The sequence below is a fragment of the Lagenorhynchus albirostris genome, chromosome 11, assembly GCF_949774975.1.
Source record: "Lagenorhynchus albirostris chromosome 11, mLagAlb1.1, whole genome shotgun sequence".
Lineage (NCBI taxonomy): Eukaryota > Metazoa > Chordata > Mammalia > Artiodactyla > Delphinidae > Lagenorhynchus > Lagenorhynchus albirostris.
The window spans coordinates 13,959,360-13,978,298 of NC_083105.1; the positions used below are offsets into that span (position 1 = coordinate 13,959,360).

General features: G+C 48.0%; 1 protein-coding gene across 1 annotated transcript in view; it reads left to right on the forward strand.

Moving 5' to 3' along the window:
* The window catches only part of LARGE1 (LARGE xylosyl- and glucuronyltransferase 1), a 589,914-nt gene that overhangs the window by 275,687 nt on the left and 295,288 nt on the right, over positions 1–18,939 (forward strand). The window contains 1 exon segment of the mRNA XM_060165047.1: positions 13,347–13,429. Coding sequence (XP_060021030.1) covers positions 13,347–13,429 — 83 coding nt within the window.

Here is an 18,939-nt window from a genome sequence, read left to right on the forward strand (position 1 = left end):
TACATTAGAATTATATACCAAACATGCATTTTCATGGGACCCACCACAGAATCTACTGATTGAGAATCTCTGAGAATAGGGCCCAAAATATAAGTATTAAAAATATGTATCCCAGTGATTCTGGGATCGTGGAAACTGTTTGGAAACCACTGCTTTAAGGGACAACGAAAATAAATGATGGAGTTCACTTTATCCTTGTGCTCTTTGAGAGATAAAGACCCCGAGCTTGTTAATTTTTACTATAACTTATTTTTTAGTCTTTTGCACCTGAGAATTAGGTTTTGTCCATTTGTTTATTTTCTCTTTGTGCGTCTTGATAATGTTATGTCTTAGACCCTTAAAAAGTTATGTTTTGGTGGACTTCACCTGTGATGAACCCCAGGTCCTGTTCGAGGTTTCATAGATGAATTAGAAAGTCCTGACCCGCTTGCATCTTATTTCAGTGTGGTCTACTCTGGGGGCACACGTGCCCTGAGATGCTGTCTTTATACCCATCAGCAGTGTGCTTCCTCGGTTTCCATCGCTTGGCATATTTAAAGAATTTTGGGAAAATGCCATAGAGGCAGATGAGAAATGTCAGTCAGTGGAGTCAAAATAGAATCCTCCCTTCATGGGAGCACTTGTGGTTGCAAGTGCTGAAGTTGGTCCTGACACGCTGTCAGTGCACAGGGCCTCGTCACCAAGGACGTTGTCATTGTATCTGGTTGTGCTGAAACTTCTCTGGGCTATGACAAGTATTTCTGAAAACCCTTCTGAGATGATGCCCGGGCTGTCAGCTGAGATATTTGGTGATAGAAATCAGGGGCCTTTGCCAGTCCTTGTGCCCTCTTGTTGTTTTCTAATGGTGTGGCCTTCGAGGAGCTGCCCATTTTATTCTTGCACATATCTGTTGCCAGGACAATGCTGCTTCCGCGAGGGGCTGGTTTCTTTGTGCCTTTGGGACTTGGAACGGGATGATCCTCTTTGATCTCCGCTTCTGCCTATGTGTGTACAGATGTGCGCTGCAGTTCTCTTGCATTTCTCGTTCTGGTCTATTCTGGGAGTCAGCTTATGGTACAGCACAGAAATCACTGAACTGGAGTCCGAATTTCTAACCAGGAATGTTTACTTTGCCGCTCACTAGCCATGTGACCTTGGGCAATTCAGTTACCCTCTTGGAGTCTATTTCATTATCATGAAATGAGAATAATAATGTGCTCTTCCCTATGCAATTGTGAGGATGAAATGAATGAGACAGCAGGTGGGAAACTGACTTCGTATGGGTTTCACATAGACTTATCATGGATATTCCAGTTCTCAGTTGCCGCCTAACAAATCACCTAGAACGTAATGGCTTGAAACAATGCCAGTCATTTTATTAGCTCTCCTGGTCTCTGTGGGTCAGGGGTTTGAGAAGGGCTTAGCTGAGTGGTTCTGGTCTGGGGGTGGAGGCAGGACTCATGCAATTTCTTGGTGGCTGCAGCTGGAATGGTGAGGACTGAAGCAATGGGCGCTGGCCCAGCATCTCTCTTCCCTGTTGTGGACTCAGGGTCTCTCCATGTGGTCTCCCTCTATGGCTAGTTTGGGCTTCCTCACTACATGGCGTCTCCAGAGCAGTCACCTGCTTCTGTGGCAGCCGATGGCTTTAAGTACAAGTATCCCAGTGAGCAAGGCAGAACAGAGGCACTTTTTTTTTTTTTTTTTTTTTTTTTTTGCGGTACGCAGGCCTCTCCCTGCTGTGGCCTCTCCCGTTGCGGAGCACAGGCTCCGGACGCGCAGGCCCAGCGGCCATGGCTCACGGGCCCAGCTGCTCCGCGGCATGTGGGATCTTCCCGGACCGGGGCACGAACCCGTGTCCCCTGCATCGGCTCTCAACCACTGCGCCACCAGGGAAGCCCCAGAAGCACTGTTAATGACCTGGCCTCAGAAGTCACATAGTGTCACTTTTGTTGACAGTGTAGTCTCTTAGTTGAAACAGTCACAAAAGCCCACCCAGTTTGAAGGGAGAAGGGGCACACATCCCATCCCTCAATGGGAAGAACGTCAAAGAATTAAAACAGCAACAGTTGATATTGTTATTATGAAAAGCCAGGTGAATGGTACTGTCTGATGTCAGACCACCCCTTGAGGAAGTATCTCTTTCCTTCTATTCCGTGCTTTGAACTTCATTCAAAATGAAATAGTAATGTAATAGTAATAAAAGTTAACATGTATTGAGCCCTGAAAGTGTAGGCGACACCATGCTAAAGCTTACATAAAATATCTCATTTAATCTGCATAGCATACTTTCTTCCTTTTATAGATTAGAAAACTACTGCTGAGAAAAGTTAAATAATTATTGCAAAGTTGCACTGTCTGGAAGAGGTGGAGCTCTCACATTTAAACCTTGGCCGTTTGATTCCTAGAACCTGTGCTCTGAACCACTGTGCTGGACACTTCATAAATTAGAGCTGCTGGGACCCGTGTTCCCATCAGCTCAGAACTGCAGTCCTTATCCTGTGCCTGGCAGATGCCTCACCTCAGAAGGCTTCTGGGTGACAGTCACGATACGGAGGTCATCTTTCACCTTGGGGGCTGGCGCAGCCCTATGAGGGTAATCATTCCTCTGTAGGTCTAAGCAAGGATCTGTCTGTTCTTTAAAAAGAAGTTGGGTTGTTTTAAAGTGCCTGCCGGATTGTGACCGCGTTTGTCAGCTCAGTGGGAGTTTACCGTTTTGCTTTGGGTTTTATGTTTATAAACCTTGACACCTCTTACCTGCGTTTTCTGGACCCATAACAAACCTCCAAGAATTTTGATCTACCTCTTTGTTTTGACTTCACCTTCAAGGTCTTTCCATAATCACTCCGCAGTGGAAGGGTTTGCCCGCAATCTTTTCATACATCACGTTGCTGTTGAAAGATACTCTTACGGCATTTGGATACACATTTCATTAGGTTCATATGTTGTCTTTGGGGCTCCTCAAAGGATGTAAATCTACTAAAATATCCTTGCTAAATGTCAGGCCCTGGAACTAGGGGATGTTGTACTGGAAGGTACCTAGGAGGACTTCTTCTGCAGTGATTTTCAGGAACCCTAGCTCTCAGTGTGGTCTTTCGGGTACCTTCCTTGAGTGTATTAATTATTTATTGCTTCAGGGCAAGTTATTACCAAAACTTAGCAGTTTAAAACAACATGCATTTATCGTCTCATAGTTTCTGCAAATTGGGAATCTGAGAGCAGCTTCGTTGGAGACTGAGGCTCCAGATCTCTCCTGAGGTTGCAGTTAAGACATCTGCTGGGGCTGCATCAGCTGTAGGCTCGCCTGGGGCTGGAGCCTCTGCTTCCAAGCTGGCACGCTGGCCCAGCTGGGGCCTCACTTCCTGAAGACTGCTTGAGTGTTCCCCTGGTGTAGCGGCTAGCTTTCCCCAGGGGAGGTGATCCAGCAGAACAAGGCAGACACCACAGTCTTTTCTATGATCTGGCCTTGGGTGTCACGGACCATTACTTCTGCTAAGTTCGACTGGTCACACAGACTCACTGATACAATGTAGGAGGGGCCGCACAGGGCATGGTTCTCAGCTGGCAGGGATCTTTGGGGTCAGTCTTGGGCTGGCTTCCGCACCACGGCCATGGCAAGGGGCCCTTTCCCTGGCAGCCTCCTGGCTGTGCTTACCCCGAAGCAGGGCTGCCTTGATCTGCTTTATCTATTGTGCCCTCTTGTAAAACTTCCTTTGAAAATGTGCCCTTAGGAACAATGACAACAAATAAAGATGCAACCCTCACTTTTTTTTTTTTTTTTTTTGCGGCATGCGGGCCTCTCACCGTTGTGGCCTCTCCCGTTGCGGAGCACAGGCTCCGGACGCGCAGGCTCAGCGGCCATGGCTCACGGGCCCAGCCGCCCCGCGGCACGTGGGATCCTCCCGGACCGGGGCACAAACCCGTGTCCCTTGCATCGGCAGGCGGGCTCCCAACCACTGCACCACCAGGGAAGCCCATGCAGCCCTCACATTTTAAAGATGATGAAATCAAAGCAGGGAAATATAAAGGGTCTTACTTAAGGTTCCACAGTTGCTACCACAGCCCAGATGCTGATGCTAGTGGCTCACCTCCACATTCCCGGGTTTTCTGCTTTCTTGTATTGAAAGAGAGGATAAAGGCAGTGCCCGCATTCAACAGTGGAGGGAATTGGGCATCTTTGAAAGCCTTCCTTTCAACAGTAAGGGAAAGACTGTTTCAGTTCTTACTTGAAGAGGAGTAGAAGTGAGAGCAGAAGGGAAAAACCTGATGCCTAGCTTTTGAGAATACGTAAGGTTCACAGCCGGTTATTCCCTGGCGGTCCAGTGGTTAGGACTCTGTGCTCTCACTGCTGAGGGCCTGGGTTCAATCCCTGGTCGGGGAAACTAAGATCCCGTAAGCCACACAGTGCGTCCAGAAAGAAAAAAACAGGTTCAAGGCCTCAAATTCAGAGCCTTCAGCCTATTATAAACTCTCTTATAATAATAATAATAATTTAATAATGACTGCTGATATATATATGTACTACTTACGGGATGCCAGGCTCTAAATCATGAGTCATCTTACTTAATCTGTCCAACCCTGTAAGTTGACACATTGATTATCCCTTTTCTACAGATGAGGGAGCTGAAGTCCCTGAAGGTAGTCTTGTATCTTGAAAGATGGGGACGAGTTTGACAGGTGCGGGGAGGTGCTAGAGCATCCTAGATTGAGGGCACATCATGGAAGCAAGAAAGCTCAGTGCATCATCTAGCTTGATCATGGTGTGAACAGCGTGAAAGGTGGAGGCAGGACTGCTGACGGTAATGATGTTAATCAGACCTGCTTTCATTAATTGTGCAGGTATTAGGTGCCGGCATTGGACTTGACATACCTTAGCTTAAGAAATCATTTTAAGCATCCTAATTTTATAGACAGGGAAACTTAGCCTTAGTGAGACCATGTTGTGCAGATCCAGGTTGTAATTTTTCTTTTAATTTTGGTTAAAAAAAAAAACCCTCAAAACATGAAATTTCTCTTCTTAACCATTTTCAAGCGCACGATTCAGTTATGTTTAGTATATCCACATTGTTGTGCAACAGATCTCCCGAACTTTTTCAAAACTGAGACTCTGTTCCCAATGAGCAGAGCCTTTCCATTTCTGCTTCTCTCAGCCCCTGGCAACCATCATTCTACTTTCTGTTTCTGTGCTTGGTCTGCTTTAGATACCGCTTGTAAGTGGGATCATAGGGTGTTTGTCTTTTGGTGACTGACTTATTTCACTTAACGTAACGTCCACGAAGTTCCCCATGTTGTAAGGTGACAGGATTTTCTTCCTTTTGAAGGCTGAATAATAATTCATTGTACGGATAGACCACACATTTTGTTTATCTGTTCATCTGACGATGGACACTTGGGTTGCTGGCATCTCTTGGCTGTTGTGAATAGAGCTGCTGGGAATGAGGGTGTGCAAATACGTTGCTGAGGCCCTGCTTTCCTTTCTTTTGGTTATATACCAAGAAGTGGGATTGCTGGATCATATGGTAATGCTGTTTCTAATTATTCCAGGAACTGTCGTACTCTTGTCTTTAGTGACTGCACCATTTTACACTCTCAGCAACAATGCACAAGGGTTCTGGTCTCTCCACATCCTCGCCAGAGGTTGTAAATCTTTTTTTTTTTTTTTTTTTTTTTTTTTTGCGGTACGCGGGCCTCTCACTGTTGTGGCCTCTCCCGTTGCGGAGCACAGGCTCCGGACGCGCAGGCTCAGCGGCCATGGCTCACGGGCCCAGCCGCCCCGCGGCATGTGGGATCTTCCCGGACCGGGGCACGAACCCGTGTCCCCTGCATCGGCAGGCAGACTCTCAACCACTGCGCCACCAGGGAAGCCCCGGTTGTAAATCTTAATGTGTGTGATAGCCTGCTCCCTCCACTGGAGAAGCCGACTGTGAACTGGTCATGAAGGACTTTGAACTAGGATGCCGTATGGCCCTTTCTCACCCCCACCACTACCTCCCTGGCCCATTTCATCTCCAGCTTCACGTGCCGTGAAGCACACCCAGAGATGGAGTTTCACATGCTGACCATCTGTGAAGCCATGTCCATGGGGCCAGCCACTGAGGATGCCGTGGGAGGGTCATTGGCTGCAGCTGCCCCGGGAAGGGGCCGACCCTCAAAAAGGCAGCTCTTGGCAAGGAGGCTGTTCCTAGCAAGTGGGGCAACGCACACCTCATGAAAGGGGCCTTAGACAGCATATCACGGAGTCCACCGCACTTGGGTTATTGCAGTAGCTTCCTGACTATTCTCCTTGCTCCCACCTTCCGTGCTTGCTCCCCTCCCCACCCCCAGGTATGTGCACACTCAGAGCATCTGTTCTTAACTGGCAGTTTGAGTGATCCTTTTAAAATTTAAGTCAGATTGTGCTGTTTCTCGGCTTTGAACCCTCCAGTAGCTTCTCTCCTCACACACAGGAAAAGCCGAGTTCTTAAGGGTGCCTGGGAGCTCTAGGAGAGCTGCCTCACGGACTCCAGCTTTCCTCCCTGCCGTCTTTCCCAGGCTGCCTTTCCACAGCTCTCTATTCCACAGGCGGCTGCCTGGTATCTCAGGGTTGTTTCCGCTGCCTGGGACACTCTGCCTGGACACCCAGAGGCCTCATTTCCTGACCTACGTCCGATTTTTGCTCCAGTGTCACCTTCTCAGGGAGAGTTGTCCGGACAACCCCACTTTAAAATCTTAGCCCTTCTCACCAGCTGCCTATCCACGTGCCGCTCTTCCTCCCCTGCTTAATTTTTCTTCCTAGACTCATCATCGTCTAGCATTCTATATAGTTTAATTATATATGCCTTTGTTTGTTTATTTTCTATGTCCCCCCCAAGTGGAACGCCAGCTCCCGTGATGGGGGGCAAGGATTCAGTCTCCTTCACTTGCTGCTGTATCCCCAGCAGCTACAATTGAGCCTGGTACATCGTAGGTGCTCAGTCCACGCTTGTAGAATGATTGAGTACTTGGCAAAGGTGTGTAGACTTTTGGGGATCAGGCCGGTCGTCCATTGGCCCCATAGATGGGATTGTGATACATGTCAACTGTGCTGGGTACGGGGCTATATTTAGACAACCCACCTGCCCCAGGCATGGGTTTACCCTAATAATTAAACTCTTCTCAACCCACCCAAAAATCAGTCTCACCCTTTCACATGTCTTCCACAAGATACTTGGGTTTCTGATTCCTCAGCTTATCATGCTCTTCATAACACAAGAAAACCCACCCTAAAGCAGACCAGGAATATGCCGGTGGGGATGCTGGGAGATCATTCCCTTGTTGTCCATTGATTGGGCCTTGGCCACGGAGGACGCAGTCACCACCCCCTGGAGGGTTGGCCCATCCCGTCCTCTCACCGGGCCCTGTAGGCCCTGCGTTCCACCTGCCCCCTTGCGCAGCCCCTGATGACTTGGCTTCCATTATAGTTGGAAGGGGTCTCCTTCTGTTTTCTACAGGGTTGAAATAATTTTGTCTTCTGGGTCGGTGGATCAGTATTTTGAGGGAATAGACAGAATTCGGTCAGTGGTTTCCCGAGAGTCGAGCCTGGGCAGTTTGTAAGATTATTTTAGGTGGCACGTTAGCAATATATTTTTAAAAATTTAATAGTTAACATGTGTGTTACTGAGCCGAGTTGTGTGGGTCGAATGGCAGGAGTCTGAGTTCTTCCACCCCTTTGCCGCTGACTGGCTGAGGCCTTGTACCAGTTACTCATTTGCTCTCACTTCCTTCCTCTTGAATTTTGGAAAATACTGGGTATCAGGAAAGCTCTGTATATAGAACTTCTAAATCCCTCTTTTTATAAAGGGGTCACCGAGGATCAGAGAGGTTAGGTCGTTTGCCCAAGGGCACCCAGGTGGCCAGAGGCAGAGCTGGGCCACTGTCCCGATTTCCAGGGCTTTGCTTTTGCGCAGGAGAAGCTGCGTCCCGTGTTCTCTTCCCCTGGCCTTTTCGTCACCCCGGAAGAGTCGTAAATTCCAAGGCGCTGGGAGAATGAGGTGGCTGTGCGGGAGCAGTGCCTCTGCTTGTCTTGTAGAAGCGGGATGGTGCTTCCTCCTGGGAGAGTATCGGAAACAGATACTGCGAAGACCCCTCCTCCTCTCCCAACATAGTCACAGCTGACATCTGTGGAGTGTTTAACCGGAGACACTCTTCAAAGTGCTTTACACACAGAGCAGTTCTCAGGCGGAGTCCCTGGACCAGCAGTAGCGGCGTCACCTGGATTCGGGGGATCCTCAGGCCGCTTTTTGAACCTCCTGAATGGGGAACTCAGGAGGAGGGGCCCAGCGCTCTATGTTAGCGAGCCCTCCAGGGAGTCTGATGCACGTTAGACTTTGAGGACCACTTTCCCTCAGCAGCCCCTTGAGGGTAAGTAGTATGATGTCCCCGTTTTACAGACGAGGAGGTTAAAGCCACGGGATGATGAACACCTTCTCGTTATGCTGTGTATGCAGTCAGTCACGTGAACGAGCATCAGTTCAATAGTGCACCTACCTGCACCTACTTGTCTGAATCCCCCCAGCTACACAGTGGCGTGTCTACCTTGATCTCCATTTTACAGGTGGGCCAGTGAGGCTCAGGGATGTTAAGCGACTGCTCCAAGGTCACACAGCAACTCAGCTTTGAAGTTATGGCTCAGACCCAGGTCTCTTCACTCTCGTTGGGTTTTCCCAGCTAACTGGCTCCTGCCTCTGTCGCCAGCTGTGTGCCTCTCCCTGGCTGCCATGGGAGCATCTGTCCTCTGGGAGGTCCTGCCTCTCCACCCCCTGTTCCAGCAGCTGCAGTCCAGAATCTGGGCCGAGCCTGACTCCCCCAGCCCCTCCACACGTATGCCAGCGTTTAAATAGGTTTCCCCTCCTACTCCCACAGGCTCCCGGTTATGAGATGCCTTCACTGCGTTGTGCCCCCAGGCAGAACGCCTGGCCTTCAGGGTTGCTGCTCATGGGGTCGCTGGTAGACACATGGCTGGCTGATTAGTTCTGCCCTGTGGGGATTTCTTCCTGTTGGGGGGCAGTTCTCTTTCGGGTTACATGGAGACTGGCAAGCACACAGTTATAAATCCCTGCTAACCTTGAATAGCCGCAGTGAGTATTGCCCTGGTCTCATTACTAGAATGCCCTCTCTTCCTGGAAGCTCTCCCTGCCTCTGCTCGGTCTGGGGTGCTGCTGGCTACTCTAGGGGCAGGGACGCCGAGCTTGCCACCACAGAAGCCTCTGCAGTCCCTGCTGGGGTTGTCTGGTTGGCTCTTCCTCTCTCTTCACTTGACCCGGGGGATGAAGGCTGATTGACGTTTTGATCCTTTGAGCCCAGCGCAGTGCCTGGCACATCAATCTCCAAAAACACTCTGCTCATGTCTGAATTCTTCCTGCAGGCCCTAAAAGTAAAGGTCACTCACTTGACCCCAGTGGCATCAGGAATGAGAGCCTAGCTCCGGCACTGTAACCTGTATCTTTGGGTGCAGGTTGCAGCACTGTAAGTGAGCGGGAAGCTTTACTGGCTTCCTTAGAAAGAGCCTTGTGGTCCCTGTGTCTGAGAATTTTGTATAGAGCCGTAAAATTTTGTTTTAAGTAAATTTTTTTTTTTTTTTTTTTGGCCGTGCCACACGGCTTGTGGGATCTTAGTTCCCTGACCAGGGATCAAACCCCGGCCCCGGCAGTGAAAACACTGAGTCCTAACCGCTGGACTGCCAGGGAATTCCAGAGTGCCTTAAAATTTCTAACTACAATTTATCCATTCTCAAGTTGCTCTCCTGCCTTGTTTTATTTTAGCTATATCGGTGATATATCTGTGGATACTCCAAAATCATCTGTGGTTCCCTTCAGCCACCAGGACAAATAGGGTGCTGAGGGAGGATCATTGGAATTTGGTCTGGTCTTGGTAGGAAACAGGGGGACGCTCACAAAAGAGGTGGAGAGGGTTTAACGCAGGGTTAAGGGGAACCAGAGAGGGTGGTACGGCTCCCACGAGGGAGTCACTACGACCCCTGGGCCCGAGAGGTGCAGGCAGGAGGCCCTGTGGAACCCAGCAAGAAGTGGACATAAAGAGGGGGGCCTTTGGACTCCCACTAGGGTCTCCCATTGACCAAACTCAACCAGGAACCAGAAGCAGGAGGAACCCAGTTAATTCGGTCTAAAAAAATCAGGCTCTCGGGGCACAGAGCCAGTTGGAGAAGCGCAGAGAGTGAGCCTAGAGGAGCAAACAAGAGCATCGTCACACTACTTGCAGACTTTGACCAATAAAGGCAAGTATGACACCTACCAAGTATAGGGCAGAAGTGGACCAGTGGTCACAGAATCTGATGTCTAGACCCTTCCCTTTGGGAGTCGGAATGTCCATGTATCTGTGACCATCTTTAAGCCACCACATTGAGAAACATGAAAACCTGGACTTCGTAGCTTCAGACCAGAAAGTTCTCATGGTAGGACCATGTGTGCACCCCTGCTCTTTCAAGGAACCTTCATCCCTGTTCCCGGACTGTCTCCGCTCCTACCCCAAGCCCTGCCTCACTCCTGCCGTTCGCTCCTGCACCCACAAAATTTGGGACCACCCCGAACTCTTCCCAGCGCGTGTTCGTGACACTCCAATTTTCTGCTTTCCTGGGTAGCAGCGCTCTGCCGCAGCGGCTCCCGAGGATGAATTTATTCATGGTGGCAGGTGTACTGGATGAAACTAAAGAGATTGGAAAATTATGTAAAATGTTTGAGAATGTGCACGCTCGTGCTTACATTTAATGGGCCCATTTGAAAACGTCCCTGAACCCTGAAGCCAAGACAGAGTTTGACATCTCGCGGAGGCCAGGTGTTTAAATATTTGCAATTCCAAAGAGCCTGATTCAGCATGCTTTTACCATTCTCATCCCCGCCCTGGTTACGTCTCCTCTGTGCAGGCGTTTCCCTATCCGTTTCCTTCATGATTTAAACTGTGACAGTTGCATCCACATTACAGGCTTTGATTCCGAGTCTTTTGGAGATATTATCCGGAGATAAGTGGGGCTGTCATCATTTTACAGGTGGAGAAGTTGAGACGTGCAGAAATGAGTTTGAGAAAGGTGGCTTTGGTGCCCCGTGAGATCTTAGCCTCTCCCACCCCCTCCGCATCCCGAAAACCTGGACCTTTTGCACAGCATCATTGTCTTGGTGGCCTCCTGTGCATTGTAGGGTGTTGAACGGCATCCCTGGCCGCCACCCACCGGATGCCAGTAGCCCTGCACACCCCCAGGAGTGACAACCAAAAATGAGTCCAGACATGGACGCCCGTTCTGGGGGAGGCAGAGGGGAGTAGATTAGCCCCTGTTGAGAACTACCGCCTCCCAGCAGGGTATTTTAAGATCTTGGGCATAGGAGATTGTTAATTGGTCTGAGATGGGGCCGGGGCACAGGGTGTATTTTTTAAATCTTTTGTGTGTTGCTGATGTACCACCAGCAGGGTGAAGAATCTCTTTTGCAGAATTCAAATCCCATCTCTCAGCCTGTTTCTTGATCTATAATACTGAAATAGCAACACTGTACTTGCCTTGTACAACTAAATCTGGCAATCTGTGTGCTAAGTACAGTACCTGGAATGGAATAATTTGCTCAATAAATATTAGCTCTTAGTGTGGTGATTATTCGTCTCCTTTATCTTCCCTTGTCCTCCTTCTTGATCCCCAGGTATAAGTCTGGAGGAGGGACCCTGTAGCCCTGATCCAGGAGTCGGGGTTTGTGTATTGAGTGTGGGGTTGAACATGTCAGGGAGCCAAGGGCACAGAAGATGGGTCAGACAGGGTAGGGCCTGGTACACAGGGCGGAATGGGGTTCTTCAGGACGGGGAGAGGGGCAGGTGCAGGGGTGAGAGGCTCTGAGAATCCCACAGCTGCGGGTGAACCCGTGATTTCAGGATTTCTCGAAATGAGGATCTGGGTGACGCTGAGGTTCAGCTCCTGGCATTGAGAGTGGGTGGCCAAGGTGCAGTGCAGCTCACTGGAGTTGAAGCGGTCTTGGAAGTGCATTCCAGGCTCTTGGCTGGTTTATCCTTGAGGTGGTTAAACTTCCCTTGGTGATGTCAGGAGGCACGGTGCTGAAGGTAGGTCTGGGGAAGCCCGTGTGGCAGTGACCAGGACGTCAGAACTGCACTGCAGTTGGAAGTGGCTCATGAGGATAGCAGAGAGTCTGGGAGCCGTGCCCTGGGAGGAAGGGCCATGTGTGTGGTTCTGAAAACAAAGAGGCACCTATCAAGACCTCTCCCTCGAATTTCAGTATTGGACGCCCTGGGGAACATATTGGTTCTGCAGTACTCCCAGGACAGAGCAGGGCTGGAGTGGGTGTTAGTAGGCAGGTTTCAATTCGAGGGAGGCTGTGCTTTGGTAAAAGGACAACATGGAGAGGCAGGAACGCCCCGTTTCTTTCAGCTGTTCTGAGAGAGGCTGGGCAACTTCCTAAAGGGGATGCCCTAGGGCAGTACTTTCCAATCTTTGTCAGTGTGGCTCAAACAGAGGATGATAATTGTGTAGTACAAGGAGGTGAATAGGAAAAATTGCTGGCAGCAGAGGGCAGCCAAGCCTGAGGGGTAGACCTGCCTGGTAGCCTGGAGATCTCACTTGAAGAGATGAGTGTCTTCATCGCCTGTCATTCATTTCACGGCACACCAAGGTGCCAAGTCACCCCGTTTGGGAAGCTTAGCTCTTGAGGACGTTTTTGTCATGAGTGGACTGCAGTGTGCTGTATTTCTGCACGTGGCATAGTTCCCTTCCGTGACATCCTGCAGGATACGTGTCATGCCCCTCGTGTTACAGCGATTGGTTAATGGACAGACTGGGGCCCATGCTCTCGAGTGCTTGGATGAGATGACCCATCCTCGTCCCATTGATTCTGCCAGTCTTCAGTTCCTTGAATGGCATCCCAGCTGGGGCCCATAGGTGTTTGTTGGTCCCTTTGCTCTGTTATCAGGTTACCCCTGACCTGAGACATCTCGTGAGAACGTTTCCCAAACTCTGAGCCACCACGTCTCTGTCTGAGATCCCCGATTGTCAGGTCATCCTTTCAGGGCCTATTACTTTCTCTTCTCTTGTTACCAGTTGTCACGGTCTGCAGACATGGGGGCACGGGACTCACTGTTTACCTATTCAAGCCAGTTGCCATTTCTCTCATCCCCAAAATGTAATTGAAAAGAGCCTTAATGGTTTCCAAATGATGATAGCTCCATAAACCGATTAAAAAGGCCTTCATGAAACTGTCTCGAGTTATTCTTCACGGCTGCCGCCAATGCTTTTTGTGTCCCAATGATCCCAGCAAGAAATAAGGGCACTTTTTCGTGCGGTCCAGAGCGCCAGCAAAGTCCTCTTCCTCCATCTAACTGCTCCCCCTGCTTTCTTTGCTTCCCAGACAATCCACGTTGCCATTGTCTGTGCCGGATACAACGCCAGCCGGGATGTTGTCACCTTGGTGAAGTCTGTCCTGTTTCACAGGTAAGCGTGACTGTTGTCCTCTGCGGGCTCACGTGTGTAGCTGTCAGCCTGTGCCTTTCCTCCAGGAAGGGTTAAATAAAAGCAACATTTCTCATCAATCATTTAAGCTGCCATGAAAATGTAATTATTGTCTGAAACCCCGGGGAGATTATCATGTTAATAATGTTTAACAGCAGTGATGAGGGGCCCTCTCGCAATGTTTAGAATTGTAGCTCTTAGACCTTAAGGGACCTTCAAAGACACTCCAGATTTGCTACTTCATTGCCTTCCCCTACCTGACACTCACCATACCTCCATTTACACTTCCCTGTTGACAAGTTGTGTTATGGACTGAATTGTGTCCCCCTAAATTTTATCTGTTTGAATCCTAAACTCCAGGGCGTCAGAATGTGATTGTATTTGGAGATAGGGCCTTTCAAGAGGTAATTAAGTTAAAATGAGATCATATAGGTAGGCCCTAATCCAGTATGACTGAGGTTTTTATAAGAAGAGAAGATGAGGACAGCGGGACAGCCATTTACAAGCCAAGGGGAGAAACCTTAGAAGAAACCAACCCTGCTGACACCTTGATTTTGGACTCCTAACCTTCAGAACGAGAGAAAATAAATTCCAGTTGTTTAAGGCACACAAGTTCGTGGCATTTTGTTATGGCAGTTCTAGCAAGCTAATACAGGATGCTTATTCTATTCCAGTGTAGCCCATCCCACCTCCGGGTGTTTCTGACCATTAGACAGTCTTGCCTTATATCAAACTGAACTTTTCCAACTGGTAGATTGTGTGATGAAGTCCATTGGTGCTAGTGCATCACCGTGGAGACAGTCATACAAAGGATGGATTCCTCTTCCACCTGGAAATGACAGTCCCTCCTGAGTCCTCTGTTCTCCAAGTTAAGCTCCGGCCATTTGCTTTCATAATGCTTTTTCATGGCACTTTTCTTCTGTCCCCTCACTATTTTGATTGATATCTAGTTATGTTCAGAGTGTATCCAGAATTGGGCCTACAGCTCCAGCCAGTGTCCTTGGGCTCTGCTCTAACTTGCTTTCTTACCAAGGGTTTGGACGAAGCTCACCCGTAGCTGCAGTAAACAGCATGGAAATGTATCAGATAACCACGGCAGGATGCAGAAGGGTCTTAGCAGTAGGAACAGTCATGAAAAGCTCCCACAGTTTAATTGAACAGCGATCCATGTAAAGGTTTACACCCAGATCTGTCAACAGCATAAATGGAGGTGAGAGAGTTGGTGGACACCCAAGACATACCCACCCTGCAGGAAAGTGGGATTCATCTTGTGTCCCCTTCCTCTCTCAGTCCCCCAACCAGCCCATCTATCACTGATGCCTTGAGGTCCTCCTTCCTAAGTAATTTTTCATTTCCACCCCTTCCCCTCCATCCCCACTGTGAGTGTCATAGTTCATGTCTACATGTACTCTCAGCTGTGCTTTCTGTCTCCCTGACCTATCCTCCCTAATGTCAGAATGATATTTCAGGCATGCAAATCTGATTTCCTAAAACCTTTCCTTAGCTTCTCCTTGTCGAGGGAAGAGAATTGAATCTCTTTACTGTGGCACACAGACCATCCGGGATGTGATGTCATTCTCAGCAGTGTTCTCTTTCTCCTCGCTGTTTTTTCACGCTCCAGTAGCACTGATGTGCTGGTAGGTCCCCACCCTCTCCAAGGTGCGCCCTACCTATTGTTTTCCTCTTGCTGCTCTCTCTGCCCATTTCTCCCCTCCCCCTGCCTCTCCCTGCCACCCCAGTCTGGCAAACTCCTTTTATCCTTGAAGCCTTTGTGTAGGTATCATTTCTAACCAGAAGCCTGGGTCGGGGCTCCCCTTCTACCAGCCCATAATACCCTGTGTATCTTTCTATCATTATATTTATTACATTGTAATTTATTTATATATTCATGTTATATCTCCTGTAGTAGAATCTGGGGCTTCTGGAGACAGACACCGTGCCTTATTTTTCCTGTTTTCCCAGTATCTCAGCAGAGTACTTAACATGTATTATATGCTCAGTAAGTGTTGACTTGTTTAATAAGTGCACCTAGGAGACTGCATTAATAGATAACCTGAAGAGTGTTAATTCAACCAGTTACTTACTAGCCCAGATTTAGTTTGACTTCACATTCCAGCCGCCGTGTAGCTCAGTGATGTTCAGCACATCATCTCGTTCTTGAGACTTTAGTTTGTATATCGGTTAGCTTTTGCTAGGAATCAGTTCACCCCAAAACTGACTTGGTTGAAAACAACACTTCTGAGCTCAGCTGTTTGTACTGAACTCCCGTGGCTGGTTCTTGCAGGGCCCCCAGCCTTCCTGCAGTCAGCTGGCAGGTTAGCAAAACATCAGGTTCACTGCCTCCTGGAGCAGGGAGAGGTGAACAACCGACAGATACATTACGGGATCAGTTACTGCTAGGGGTGCTCAGGTCCTCCTTGTAGCTCTGTCCGGTCGCCACTGTGATTTCAGTTGTACATCTGAGGAGGAGGTGGGAACGCCGAATGAAGAGGGGCCCTTTCCCAACACCACGGCTTCTGTGCACCTTGGGGACTCACGGTTCTGCAGCCTCCATCTGCCCCTTGAAACCAGGCATTCTGTAGGCTACGCATTGAATCAGATGAGTGGTTCTCAGCCTTTATGTGTTTATTCCTTGTCTCCACTAAAGACCTCGGGTCCCTCCCTGATTGAAAGGAAAAAGCCCACTCTTTAGAGAAGAGTGTTTGCACGATTCCAGGTCATCGCGCTCTCTCTCAATTATGGCACCTTTAAGGTCATAAAACCTAAATAATTCCAATAGTTGTTGAAATCGTAAGAATCCTGTTGAGTATAAACTTTTACTTCTACAGTAGCTGAAGCACAAAGATGTTAAATTTAAAAATAGCAGTAGGGGGCTTCCCTGGTGGCGCAGTGGTTAAGAATCCGCCTGCCACTGCCGGGGACACGGGTTCGAGCCCTGATCCAGGAAGATTCCCACATGCCACAGAGCAACTAAGCCCGTGCGCCGCAACTACTGAGCCCGCGTGCCACAACTACGGCAGCCCGCGCTCCACAAAAAGAGAAGCCACTGCAATGAGAAGCCCGCGCACCGCAACAAAGAGCAGCCCCTGCTCACCGCAACTAGAGAAAGCCTGTGTGCAGCAACGAAGACCCAACGCAGCCAAAAATAAATAAATAAAATAATAAATAAATTTAAAAACATAACAGTAGTTTTATTATCAGCTGCTGATGGCATGCCATACTTTCATGGAGGCATGGGGACTTGAGAAGAAAGTAAATTCTCAGTATGTGGTATGAACATTCTACACCCCACATCAGTGACTACTTGATCCCTTTGGACCGAATAGCCAATTAAGTCCCTCCCATCCTTGAAATTCTACAGATGAGAATTATTCTGTGAATTGATATGCTGGTGACAATGATTTGAGATATCAAGACAAAAGGACCTTTGAAAGACATTCAGCTCAGAAAGTCCAGCTATAAATAGCTTCATTGTTTCCAAAGCACACTGTGAGGATTAACTAGTACTTGATTATAAAATACTTTGACAAATGGAGCACCTTCCTAATGTTAATAACATAGTGGTGCAGGGTGCTTCTTTTGGCTTTCACTGTTAATTACAGTAATTAGATTTATTTTCCAGACAAGATTTTTAGCAAACTTTCATGTAAGGTTTGCTTCGTCACATCAAATCAATTTTGCTTCTGCAGCATGCTTAGTGACAGTGGGCACACTATATTTTAAAAGATAGTAAAAGTATTATGGGCACTCTTATATGCTGATGCTTGCACTAAAAAATTGCTATAACCTTTTAGAAAGAAAGTTCATAGTATTATGACCAAGACATTTACCCTATGACTGCTTTAGGGAGTCTGTCTTAAAAGGATAATCCTAATTACAGAAAAAAGTTTTTGCAAAATATTGCTTACAATCATAAAAATTCAAATAACACTTAAACAATAAGTCTGAATAATGGAATGTCCTCTTATAGTAAACCATATTCTTAGTTGGTTGTAAAAAGTATGTCATAACATGGACAAGTGATATTTTATGATATAAGGTGAGTGACAACACAGTTCAAAAACTCATGTGTAGGGCTTCCCTGGTGGCGCAGTGGTTGAGAGTCCGCCTGCCGATGCAGGGGACACGGGTTCGTGCCCCGGTCCGGGAAGATCCCACGTGCCGCGGAGCGGCTGGGCCCGTGAGCCATGGCCGCTGAGCCTGCGCGTCCGGAGCCTGTGCTCCGCAACGGGAGAGGCCACAACAGTGAGAGGCCCGCGTACCGCAAAAAAAAAAAAAAAGAAAACACACAAAAAAAACTCATGCATAACATCGTTCCACTATATAAATACATGCACACATGTGTGGCATGCATACAGATACACATATACATGGTTGAAATACTACAGGGAGTGAAAGAATAGCAAAACATACATGAAAAATGGAATTCTTGTATATTGTGTCTGGGGTGGTAGAAATACAGCTGATCTTGGTTTTGTTTTCTCTTTATATATATTTTTGGTCATCTTACTCTGCACCCTCTATGATGAAGAAAAAAGGATGAGAAAAATAAATACAAAATAAATGTGAGCAAAGGTTTAGCTAGTAGGAAATAACACAATATGTGTCTGTGTCACCTAGATGGGAGACTATTTAAAGAAAAGTTGGGGGGATGCCTGTGACTCCAATCCCAGCTGCAGATAAACCGGGAAGTATAGCTGCTCTTCAAGGAAACCGAGCTTTTAGTAAGCAGAGGAAAAAGTATATATATTCACTTAGTCACTAAGTGCTTACCTCCTGGGCAGGAAGGTGGACCAGCTTGTAAACATTTCATATTTGTTTGCTGGGGTGATCTACTTAACTGTTACTCCACAGCCCTGTTGGCGGGAAGAAGCTGGGTGATTTGCCTTACTTTACATGTCAAACAGCTGGGGTGTGTGTGTGTGTGTGTGTGTGTGTGTGCGCGCACGCCCATCCTTTTTTTTTTTTTTTAGCTTTACTTGTGCCCCTCAAGAATAGAGAGGATAAAACAGCATCTTCGTGACCAGTGTCTGCCTCTAATTGTCTTATTGCTTATTCAGGCTTAAACTTGTTATACAAGCAGTTTCCAGATTTTGAAGGGAGGAACCTAGGATTTAAGTAAAAGAAACCAGAAGTAGGTTCTGATTCTGGACTTTCCATCTATGAGCTGGTGAACCAGCAGGTCACTGTACTTCTTGGAGCTTTGCCTTGCCCCCCAGCCTCTCATAGAGCCCTGTTGTGACTATCAAAAGAGGTAATCGACGTGAAACATTCATGTCTTTTATTTATTTTACAAATAGGAAGGTAGTTCTCATTCTACATCAGGCTGTGTTCTGAGTGTTTTTCAGATATGAATGCATTGAATGTTCATGTAGTTCCAGGGTGTGGTTACTGGTATCCCCATTTTATAGATGATGAAACTGAGGATCCGTATGTGAAGGCAAGGCTCAGGGTCACAGAGAGGAGGGGCAGGGCCGGGGTTGGACCCAGTC